The sequence below is a fragment of the Montipora capricornis genome, chromosome 11 (assembly GCF_036669925.1).
Source record: "Montipora capricornis isolate CH-2021 chromosome 11, ASM3666992v2, whole genome shotgun sequence".
Lineage (NCBI taxonomy): Eukaryota > Metazoa > Cnidaria > Anthozoa > Scleractinia > Acroporidae > Montipora > Montipora capricornis.
Genome location: NC_090893.1, coordinates 7,282,819 through 7,295,318, shown reverse-complemented (window position 1 = coordinate 7,295,318; position 12,500 = coordinate 7,282,819). Strand labels below are relative to the sequence as shown.

At 40.0% G+C, this 12,500-nt stretch overlaps 1 protein-coding gene across 1 annotated transcript in view; it reads right to left on the bottom strand.

Moving 5' to 3' along the window:
• Positions 1-5,315, bottom strand: part of LOC138023937 (spermatogenesis-associated protein 6-like) — an 8,636-nt gene extending 3,321 nt beyond the window's left edge. Inside the window, exons 1-7 of the mRNA XM_068871016.1 lie at positions 5,197-5,315; positions 4,906-5,046; positions 4,691-4,739; positions 3,411-3,458; positions 2,377-2,498; positions 1,185-1,304; positions 477-786 (exon numbers count right to left, since the gene is read on the bottom strand). Coding sequence (XP_068727117.1) covers positions 477-786; positions 1,185-1,304; positions 2,377-2,498; positions 3,411-3,458; positions 4,691-4,739; positions 4,906-5,046; positions 5,197-5,244 — 838 coding nt within the window. The 5' untranslated portion in view covers positions 5,245-5,315. The remainder of the gene's footprint in view (positions 1-476; positions 787-1,184; positions 1,305-2,376; positions 2,499-3,410; positions 3,459-4,690; positions 4,740-4,905; positions 5,047-5,196) is intronic.
• Positions 5,316-12,500: the final 7,185 nt, after the last annotated feature.

The following is a 12,500-nucleotide window of genomic DNA, read 5'->3' as shown; positions in this document are numbered from 1 at the left end:
CCCATAAAGAACCCAATTTGCACAATATAAGATGGTGAGTGCTTCGTCATTTGATTCCCAGGCTCAGCATCATTTATCAACAAAATTTCAATAGGCTAATGATGCAGGGTCATAATTTCATGCCGGATTTCTCTGTCCAAAAGTAAGAAAGAGGGATGGGAGAGAGAGCAATGTGAGCTGAAAGTATGTCTGCATAATCTGCAGGATACAGTGTCAAAATAAGCTGAGTTTGTTGGTTTGTTTATTAATTCTGACATTTTTTGTGTCCATGTCTTTCAATGTCTGGTTCTTCCCTTTTCTAAAACCTACCATTTGAATTGGTCAATTTGCGGGTAATTACTTGCTCAAGGCACAGGCTATAAAGGTCAAACTTATAGCCCATGCTTCAAGCACTTACATGTACCAGTAATACATGTATGCAAGTCATTACAACTATAATTAGTATGGTTACTATTTTAAATCATTAATTTTCTTACCTAGAATACCCTCCACAAATGCCATTTTGCTCCTTTGACTTGACCTCCCGGGCTTTAAAAAACTCCGTCGTGATATGATACTCTCATCAGCCTTGCCTGCTCTAAAAGGAGGTTTGCTAGAAGCTGATGCAGACTTTGGTCTGCGAGTCGGAGACAGTGACCTTGATCTAAATGTCACTCTTCCATTGTTTTCTGGACGACGTGGACACTCGCATATGCAGTGGGGTTCTTTGGCATAGAGGGTGTGACTGTGATGCCTTGGGGTAGGGGTAAGTATAAGTTCTTCCTCAGTTTCAGAGCTGCCATTAGTCTGGAAAAGGAAGTGCAAAATAATGCTGTAAGATGTTAATCTTTACTAAATTTCTTTAGATAGATAGAAAAAAGATATTTCAGCCCCAAGAAATGCCCCCCATTGGCAAGTAAAACCGTCTGGCATTAGACACAGTAAAATCTTAACTCATTGACACCTGAAACGCCCTGGACCCCTCCCCCCCTTTCCCTGGACAAGTAAAATTGTCTGGTGTTAGACGAAGTAAAATCTATTAAGTGTCACTCCTTGGAGTCGATGGGTTTAAAGTGAAAAGAATACTCACTTTTTAACTTACAGCCTTTGGCAGATTTTTACACTTTTACATTGATTTACAGTTTACATGAGCTGACTTGTAACAGTACTTATTTTCTCAAATTACAAAGCAGATCTTTTCTTACCTCAGAATCAGAGATGCTTTCTTCATAATTTCCAACACTGGTAAGCTCATCATAGGTACCAGGAACTGTAGTTTCTTGTATTGTAGAATTTGAGGAAAACTCCAACTTTGGATCTATTCCCTACGATTTTGCAAAAAAAAAAATTGCAATTTTAAAGTCAGCTGCAACTAACTTTTTACAAGACAATATAATATTGCACCAATTATTTGCAATTAAAGTCGCAGAAGACAACCCCAGCAAAATTTTCAAAACATACACATGGACATGTATGACATTTGTATACCAAGAGGGGATGGGACAGGGACCTTAGAAAAGTGCAATGTAGTATTAAACAAACTTCAGGTTTTGTGGCAGACATGAGCATTTTAACTGATTTCTTATAATTTCTCTCCAGATGATCAAACTTCAAAGAAATTTCAGTTTCTAGACAGTATTAAAGAGCACAACAATGTAAATCTGCAAGATGAAACATCTATGAAGTAATAATAGTAATAGTCATAAACAGTAAATTAAATATTAACTTTCACAAAGTAATAGAGCGGTTTTCAATTTTAATAGTGTCGAAAGTAATTAGTGAATTGCTTTGGTTTACTTCACTCAGTGATTGGTTCGAAGTTCTCGCGCCACTTTTTCAACCAATCAAAAGTGAAACCAACACCAATCGTTGCTCATGCTTGCACATTTTCCCACGCTTTGTGAAGGCTACGTGTAATTGCTTAGGGTTTTGATTGGTTTACCGCATTGTTTCCGTCCCTTTTGATTGGCCAAAGTAATTACTTTGGTTTTGGTTTTACGACACTCGATTGAAACTCACTCTAATAGTAATTGTAATAATATAGTAAATACTAACTTTATTTTCAAACAATAATGTTCAAAGCTGAATACATGTAGCTTGTGGGGTCATGCATGAATGAAATCACATCAGATTTAATACATATCAAATCATATTGATTTTGAGGAGAGAGAAAAAACAGAATATCCGGAGAAAAACCTCTCGGAGCAGAGTAGAGAACCAACAAATGCAACCCACATATGACAACAGATCTGGGAATCGAACCCGGGCCACATTGGTGAGAGGCGAGTGCTCTGACATCACTGACTGCGCCATCCCTGCACAAGTACATAACTAGTCAAAGCTGGGTTTTAAATTTGACTTTCACAAATATCAGTAGCTGTCATTCAATGCACTTACGGTAAAGTGTACTGTTCTGCTTAATAATAGTTCCCTCTCCATGCCATCTTTGCCTGTCAGGGTAGGTGTTGGGTATAGAAATTCTCTGGCCGATATCTCATATCGGGCTAAGACTTTGCCTCCTGTGAGAAGAAAACAAAATTGTAAGACATGAATAGAGTTTTTTTATCCTGCTAGGTCTCTTTTCATTCGCATTTGCTGGGCTGATGAGCACGGGAAAAAGAGACCTCTGCAATGGTTAAAAACTCACTGTGTTGAGCATTAGCGACAAAATGCTCATATGATACTTCATGTTGTGTGGGATCACTTAACAACAGCAGAATTACTGTGATGGAATGCATGGGACACAGCAGGCTTAAATCACATTTAGCAAACACATCATGAGGCACTTAGAGCAAATTTAGAGCAATTATCTTATAGTAATAAAAACCTGTGTAATCCACAACCCCTTGATATATTCTGAGGAAGAGAGCTTGATACTAAGCAAAACTCAAGCTACATGTAATGCTTGGAATGCAAATATAATATTAAGTTTCTATTCTCCCTAAAGAGGTAAACCTGCTACAATCAAGTCAGTTGATGCAACCACATTTCTGAACCAAAGAAACCTCTTGGAGATTTGGAGTGAAGAAATTTAAGACAGCCAACCAACAATATAATTAGGTTTGATTTGCGGAGCACATATAGGAATTACACTTTAACAGTATAGCCTACATGAGGTCCACAAATCAAACCTGGGACAAACATCATTGTTGGAAGATCAGTGCACCAAAACTGTATGTACTAGCTGTACAACTAATCACTTACACTTCTACAAAAGGAGCCTGAAATGAATTTATATCAGCCTACATGTACATCTAGTGTACAGTCGTATACCTTTAACTAAAATTAGGGAAGTAAAAATTATGCTCATGTTTCCCGTTTACCTTCTTGTTTGCCTTCAAACCAGGATATAAATTAAAATTTTCCTACCAATAATTTATAGAATCATTTCTAATATCATTACAAATTAAAGCTAATAATAGAAAACTCACCGCGATACACATTGGAGTACTGTACAAGTTCAAATAACACATGTTCATCTACAAATTCAAATCCATGCAAAAATGTGAATTGCTTGTACATTAAATTAATTGCAGACTGTTCAAAAGGAGAGCTGACATACTGTACGTAGGGCACATATAATTTGTTCTAATCACTATATAATATAAAAGATTTCAATGGCAAATTGTCTTGTGGTCGCCAGATTATTAGAGAAAATAGGAGCCCAGTCATAGGTACATGTAGCATTATTGACCACAGCTTTAGAGTATCACAACCACAGTGCTACAGCCAAGAACAAATGACTGCCAGTTTGTTAAAATTATGTGACGAAGTCACAGTAGTGCATCATCAACAATGAAATCTAGATGGTGAAACCAAGGATATGTGTTATGGCATTTATGTTCAGCATTTATGAAATGATTAGCTTTAAGTCTAGGTGGAGTAGTGACTTGAAGATTTTACTCTTTCCAGCACCAGAGGATTTTACTCATCAATGATGAAGCCCTAAATAATAGGGGCAAAGGAGTTGACAAAAAAACATCTACATGTACTCAAAAACTCAATATCTTTTATCTCTTTATTTCCTCTCCTTCTTTATACCACTCTGACTTTAAGAGTTCAGGAATGAGACATGAGTTTGCAAATCTTTCTTTATCATTACTGGTATCTGCTTACTTGATAAAACCACATTTTTATGGCCTCTTTAAATTGAATTCCCTCCTAAAAGCAGCAGGTACAAAACACAGGTCACAGGGCACAGGTCACAGGTCACAGGTCATTGTTTTACCAATACAGACAGTATCCTAAACATTCATAAAAGCTAACCTTAGGGCTAAAAACTTTTATTTAGGCCTAAGGTTAGCTTTTATGAATGTTTAGGATACTTTCTGTATTGGTAAAACAATGACCTGTGACCTGTGCCCTGTGACCTGTGTTTTGTACCTGCCATCCTAAAAGAGCTACATTGTACATTTTACTTTATCAAATGCCAGCAAAATTTAATTGTTGATTGACACTGGGGAACCCCGTTACAATGTTGGGGAGAAAATAATTTAATGTATTTCTAAGCATTCCAAGTTATAAGAGTTTTAATCTGACTACAAAGCGGAATTGTCTGATCCTTAGGGGGAGGAGTGGTAGATAAATTGGGGGAGGGGGGGGAGGGGGAGATAAGTCAGACATCTTGATCAACTTAGGTGTCTTCTCCTTTCTGCCAAAAAAAAAAAGATTCTCTGCTTCCATTACTAAAACACCCATTGAATTTACTCACCTTCTAAGATTCCCATGACATGAGTGGGTTGTCTAGCATTTACAAAGGTCTACAGAAGACAGAAACGACTGTATTGTTAATTTATCCTGAAATTCCAATTGCAATGACATCAATAATTCTTGTTGATCAGCCTTGAATGACGTGATTAATTATGCATGTAGGAAAACAACAAAAACAGCTGAAAGCTTCAGCCTTTCGATGTATACTGTACTTACCCTCTCGAAATACAATCTCTCATTCAAAGCAAGAGGAAAGCTTGCGAACACAGATTTCGTGCGCTTTGTTTGTCCGAGAATGCAAACTGATAAATAAAGCATATTCCTGTCGTTTAGATGTCTTGTTCCTGGACAGGTGATCTGGAGAAAAAAGTGTATTAATTTGAGAATAGCAACCGGCAAAAACACTTCTGCATCTTCAACGATCGATCCCGGCCCATCACTTTCACTCTAAGTGTAGCCAATAATTTGCCACGTTTTGAATGAAAAATTGCTCTCTCGACTTTTCACCTGATAGATGTCCAATTCTACGGTACATGTAAGCGCTTTTCGCGGCATTGTGAGAGCAAACAGGAATAATAACAAACAGAAAAAACCTAAGGAAAGCTACGACTTTTTCTGCTGTCAAGGACGCCAAGGAAAGAATTGGTTACCAGGCCTTAAGTTATTAATTTTCTTCCGCTGACCAAATTGCCGTTTTCAATGTTGTTTCCAGAGGCCTTCTGGGAAAGAAGAAAATTGTCACTCGAGGGGTGCTTTTGTGTTTAGGGTTTAGGGTGATGCAATATCCCCGACATATCTTTCAGTCAAGAGCGAAGAGCAACAACAGCTACTCAATATACTCAATATAACGGTGCGGTAAAGCGAGCAACAAAATCCTTCAACTTTCTGCCCAACATTGTCGCACTGTGTGTTGCAGAACGATGTTTCACGTTTTACCACAATCGGTATTCAAATAATTGTTGGGCAACAAAATCGCTTTCGCCAAGTTGCAGCCACGACATGAAATCCGGCTTTTTGATTGGTCAGATTCGGTCACGCGAAGCCGACGTAGTCACGCGAGGAAATATAAACAAAAATAGCGGTCGCAAGAAAACAAGCGGCTGCTGTTTTTCTCATTTACTTACTTGACGAAATAAACAAGGATTCGGCCACAAAACGGAGAAAAAGGAAATGTTGTGTAAAATTTCCTAAATCCATCCGATGAAAGCTTGCAATTGCAATTGCAATTTCGAAGGGCTTCGTCTTTTAGTTTCTTGTTTTTGTAGATGCATCGGGATGTATCCCATAAACAAGGGTAATCTTCGACAGCCTGGTGAAGGCGAATTTTCTATTCTTCAGTTCAAACCTTTTTACATTCGTCACTCCCTGGAGATATATTTGCGAGAGGTCTCCTTCCATGGCACTCACTGAATCTCTGTCCGCCATCTTAAAGTTTGTGGAACCCCCAAGAGAGGTGACATTTGTCAGTTGAATCAGGAGCAAGCTTTCTCGTTTTTTGTTGCGCGTAAATTAAAGGAAGAGTGGTAAAACGGGCAACAATCCGGAATTTTGCTGCGAAAAGTGGAAGGCTGCCCTACTTTTTGAAACACATTGATGCAACTTGGCGCAAGCGATTTTGTTGTACACACAATTGATGGCATGATGTGGTAAAACGAGCAACATCGTTCTGCAACACACAGTGCGGGACACAGTGCAACAATGTTGCGACGAAACATGCACAATTTTGTTGCTCGTTTTACCGCACCTTAAATTCTGATTTTCTCGTGGAAATGGTGTAAGTTGCGCAGGGCATAACAGCATAGACAACTTGCTGTTGTTCTAGTAACTCACCTTAAATTAAACTTTCAGGTCATAAGGTTCGTCAGCAAAGAGCTCATGAGCAATTTCGTCAAATCTGTCAGTTCTGTGATGTCATCTTTGTGATAGTTGTCAATTCCTTGGTCATCCCCCCTCAGTCAATTCGTCGGTCGATTTCGTCAGTCTAGGTCGATTTCGTCAATGTCGTTTTCGTCATTTTCGTCCCCCCCCCCCCCCCCCGTGTGAGCCCGTGGGGCTCTCAGTGCTGACGTCCCTGAGGCTCATTTCTGAACCTCCAAGGGACAACGAGGCGCCTTCCAGCCTGAGATCGCTTTCGGGTTGTTGCACCATCTTCCACATTATCTTCATCAAGAGCATGTACAGCTGCACGATGCGCATCCAAGATGCTCTTTCCACCATGCGAACGTTTGCGCGATGGAGCACCAGACTCGTTCTTTGTCTTAAATCCTTGTCGCTTAGGGCTAGTCGCAGAGTTATACACGCTTGCAGATCCAGCGCCAGCTCCAACCTCGTCTTCAACTGATTTTGTGGTTGGAAGGGGACTTGAAGAAGCTGCGACAGCTGCTAAGATGTTCAGTCTAGAGGTGTCACAACTATCACATGGCATGTTGCCCCTCTTTAATTTATGATGTGCACGCAAAGAGGCTCCATCCAAGTTATTCTTTTCAAATTGTGGTTGTTTTGTGGATCCAGTGCCAAGTTCAATCCGATCTTTACATGATTCTGTAAGAGGAAGGCGAACTGCAAAGGCCGCCACTTCTGCCAAAATGTTTAGTCCGGGGGTCTCACAAGTAGTAGAATGCATGCTGTCTTTCTTTAGTTCCTGAAGCACTGGTGTAGTTGCAGACTCGTCATCCAAGATTTTCATTTCAACCTGCTGTGATTCGACGTCAACCTTAGTGTCATCAGCATCAGAGTCTGCGAGCGAAAGCGGAGTTGAAGCCGCAATTGCTGCTAAAACATCGGGATCAACCCAACGTTCTCTTGGGGGTGGGTCACCATTTTCAATGTCAATTTCTTCCTCCTCCTCGGATGGTTCCCGTGCTAAGCACGGCAATGGTTGTTGAGGCTTAATGGCAGCAGCAGCAGCAACGGCGGCCGCGGCACGAGCCTCAGCAGCGTTGGCCGCGCGATTAGAAGCCTCCTTCCGCCTCTTCTTCTTCTCTCTCTGTGTATTGCACGATTGGCATTGCTGTCAAAGAACACAGACGTCATAGACATGGCGTTGTTGAAAGGTATCACGCGACCCTAACCCAATCACAAATACCCCAATTTAACGAACTAAGTAGAACTTCGAGAAAATTTAAGGGGCATGAAATGAACGGTAAGCGCGGAAAAGCGCTTACAAATAGTAATTGGTAATGCTCGGCTTTTCTTTCATTAGACTAAAAACTGGACTGCAGCAAGAGTAGCTAATAAAACCAAGGCAACTTCGATTAGTTTTGACATTCAGTTGGAAAACGCTATTAAATACGTTGGGTAGTATGTACAGATTCAACTTGAGATTCTATAGGATGAGGAAAGGTGGTCACGTATCCTTACCACAAGATGTTGTTTATCCCTCTTGTACGAGTACCAATGCTCGACGCAATCTCCACGGGACTAAATCAAAACAACCCCACAGTTGGTTAGAAACACGTACACACATTTTTATAGGATCTCGGTGGGAAGGGGTGGGAAAGTGTTCTTTGACCTCTAAGCTCTCTTCAGCTTCCTTGATTTTTTTTCTCTTGCGCTTTACAAATCCAAGACTAATTTGCAACGCAAAATAAAAGTGAAGCAAAAAGGACTCACTGAGAACTTACCATTTTCATCTTCTCAGAAGTTTGACCAAATTGGTAGTTCGTCTTTGCAAGGCTGTGAGGAAACAAAGCACAAGAAATTTGTTGTAAGTAAAATCTTTCCATACCCTTTCGGTTAGTACTCTCCTTTGCAGAGATTCTTTCCAACCGTCAAGCAAGGGGGGAAAGATTGCAAAAAGAATGAAAAAAATATCTGCGAAGGATAGTCACTGATGTTATAATAATTCCTAATATAATATTATCGTGTTATTTACATTTGTTGTTTATTTGAAAAAATGCATTATAAAATAATTCTGTGACCTTTTGGTCTTAATATTAGGTAGAGAGAACATTCAATTGTTCCTTAGACTGTATCGTGTGTCGTTGCGCGCAGGCAACAGTTCAGCCAATTTGTGCTGGCCATCACTCTCGATAATCTGATTAAATAGAGTCAGAAACCCATAAGGGTTGAAACGTGTAACGGCCCCTTGTGTCCTGGGAAACAAGCTTCTGAATATTCAATTTGCTAAGTACCATATTTGGAACAACAAGAGAGAAACATTCAACCAATCAGTTCGCAAGAACACCGTGACGCAATACCACCAATGTTCTCGCGCGAAATTAACTGGAGCGAGGGGTTTCCAAATATGGTACTTAGCACTGAATATTCGGAAGCTGTGAACGCGCGTTACACGTTTCAACCCTTATGGGTTTCTGATAGAGTGATACACAAGTGTTCTTTTTGTGTCACTGTCTCAACAATTTTGTCCAAGATTGCTGCCTCGCTTATTAATTTGTCACTATTTCCGATTAAGGGCCATATTTCGTCCAGAGTTTTCTTTCCTATTTCGCCTTGTTACCGAATTTTTCTGTTATATTTATGACATCTTGTATTACTTCTGGCTAATTAAGGTACGAATAAAAATTGTTGCATTGTTCTTGTTGTTGTTGTTGTTGGCGGGGTACCAGAAGATGCATCATCAAGAAAGACGTTTTAGGACATGAAATCTATTTCTCATTTTGTATGCATTGGACGGGCCTCTGGCCGGTCTTTGCACATTCTCTTGTTGCTAGACCTTTACACAAGGAGAAATGGAACTCCTGCATTCATACCTCAATTTTCATTGCCTCGCGCGATCAAAAAGGACTTCGAAAACGTTTTACGTATCTGAATGGCAAAAGTAATATCATAATTTCATTCCACTTCTCGCCCATTTTGGGTTCCATTTCAAGGGCATTTTATTTTGTGGTCAGACTTTTTCAGGGACTTTGTCCTTTCTTTCGTAGTCAAAACGAAAATTTCATTTTTATGTGCATGCAGACAAAAAAGCTGGAACGAATACTTGTCAGTGTTTCCTGACCTAAAGTACAGAGAGGCTCTAGAGGTGACTGGTATTCCAACACTATAGAGCGAGTTTCAATCGAGTGTTGTTAAACCAAAACCAAAGTAATTACTATGGCCAATCAAAAAGGACGGAGACAATCGAGTAAATCAATCAAAACTCGAAGTAGTTACAAGTAGCCGACACAAAGCGCGAGAAAATGTGAACGCGTTAGCCGCGATTGGTTTTGGTTTCACTTCTGATTGGTTGAAAAAGAGGCGCGAGAACTTTGAACCAATCAATGAGTGAAGTAATGCAAAACCAAAGTAATTCGCTAAATACTTTCGACACTAAATTGAAAACCGCTCTATGAAAGACTATATGTTGCAGGAAAAATCTGTTCTTAGGTTGAATCCGTTTTTACCTATTGTAGGTTAAATTCGTGATCCGCATTTTACCTAGGTTGAATACGCACTCAACCTAGCTTAAGCCCCCTCCCTCCCTCCCTCCCCTAAAAAGGATTGAAAACACCTATATCTTCCCTCCTCAAGCTCTGCCTTACGCATCTCAACACGTCTCCCTAATGTTTGGCATCATCTTGTCGGTTTCTGTATTCATACACTTTTTAATTCAGTCTCAACATTACAACATAGTGAGGGAACAAAGAACTGTACTATGCACTAATTATAACCGGCAATCGAACTCGCACTCTCCAGACCTGTACTACTGTGTCTTCACCACTACACCACAACGACGAACATGCTTAACCCAACACAGTTCTTTTTATTATTTACTTTTCTATAATTGGTCAATTGATATCTTTGTATAATAACCAAAACTAATCCAAACCTGACACTAATTCTAGGCTTAATTTAGGCTCCAAAAAAGGTTCTTCAATCCATCTGAGTGCGTATTCACCCAAGGTAAGATGAGGATCACCAATTTAAACTAGGTCAAAACGGATTCAACCTGAAAACGGATTTTACCGGCAACATATACATTGAATAAACGGTGTTTCTATCTATCTATCTTTATGAAATAATCTAAATAATGCACGCATTGTGATTGGTTTTTCGCCTATATACGATCTATTAGAGGACAGACTCAAGCAGACGGCGTCATCAAAAACTTCAGTTCTTTATCACATAAAACAAATTGATTCCATCTTGTGCACGTCAGTAATAATAGACTCTGTGGAAGGCGTCGAAATGTGGTAAGAACAGCAGTGACATACTCGGCTATCGCCTCATATACTACTTTTTGTTCTTATCACAATCTGACGTCATCTGTGATCAAGCAGGTACAAACGCATATCCACAGGTCACAGGTCACAGGTCACAGGTCACAAGTCACAGGTCATTTTTTTACCAATACAGGAAGAATCCTACACATTCATTCAAGCTAACCTTAGGCCTAATTAGGCCTAAACAAAAGTTTTTGGGCTTAGTGCTAGCAATGGTTAACGGTCAGGGTTGTTTCTGAGTTGGAAAAAACAATGACATGTGACTTGTGACCTGTGACCTGTGACCTGTGTTTTGTACCTGCACTCTGTGATCTCTTACTGAACAGACGCCCGGCAACATGGAATCTATTTGTTAAATCTATCTCAGCGGCCTTCCGACGACGTCAAACACGTTTCCAGACTCTTCTCCGTCTCACATTTTCCAATTTCAAAAGCAAATGAATAAGCTACTCACGTTGCACACAGTTTACTGGTCTTCTTTTGAGTCCACAGTCCTCTTGCCTTTTGTCTCCGTGTTTGTTCCTCAGCTAAGGGATCTTCGATGAGGTCTTTAAATACAAACAACAAGATAACAACATGACTAAGCGACAGAATTGTGATGGATCCTGTGGGAATAATAATTTCGTTCAAGAGCTTTCTCTTAATGTTCCGCGACGAACCAAGAGGGTAACTTAATTCATAATACCTCAAAGCATATATTTAAAAGAATGATGATTCCCTTCACCTCGATCTCACAAGCATTAGTGAACCAAATTACAGCCCTTTGTCGTCGCATTCCTTGCTACAACAATAAGTTCTTCAAGATCTGAAGATAACCTAGAGATACTGGAGCTCATCATCTGCTAAGCCCGTTTTTTGCTTACTTAGAAAACCGCAGCCCATCCCTTCCCCTCCCCCCCAAAAATATAATTATGACATGCACATTTAGGTTTCAATTGTTGTTCAATTTCAGTCTCTTGTTCCAAGTCTTGCAAGTATGTTACCGCCATTCTCCTAGGTACCAGAACCTACTCACCTTCCCTTAGAGGTTCCTCCCGCCTCATTTTCTCCAGTTTCTCAGGGTCTGTACAGCATTCTGGAACAATCGCTTCATTTTCGGCGATATTCTGTGCATTGTAACATTGGACATTGCCTCAGTCATATATTTGTTCTGGCTACGGCCGTGCCATGCAATTTATGCACAAAAGAAGTCTTTGTCGTCCCTTGTTGCGTTTCTACGAATAAACGTACCGAAACTGCAAAAGTAACTTTTTTGCGATTAAGGTAATTCCTTAGTATTGCATTGTGCATCCCTACTGCGCACGATTTTCGCGTCATTAGCGCGCGCACATGAGCACGTGCGCGTACAAAACGTAAGAGATTTCCGGCAAACTAAGCCCGATAGCGAAATAAATGATCCTTTTCTCTCAAACGAGCACGGTGACCCCCGATTTTTTTTTCACATATTTGCTAAGAACAGTCTAATAAATAACATATTTGAAGAAGAAAAAAAGTTTGATAGTAGAACATGAATTTTTTTGGAAAACAGTTCCGTACTGGGTGTATTTTGGCCAAGGCGAGGACTTCAAGCTAACCACGGAACTGTCCCAAAAAGAGCACTATTCCAACAAACAGGGAATCAAAGTCGGCGTAAATGAAGCATTACTG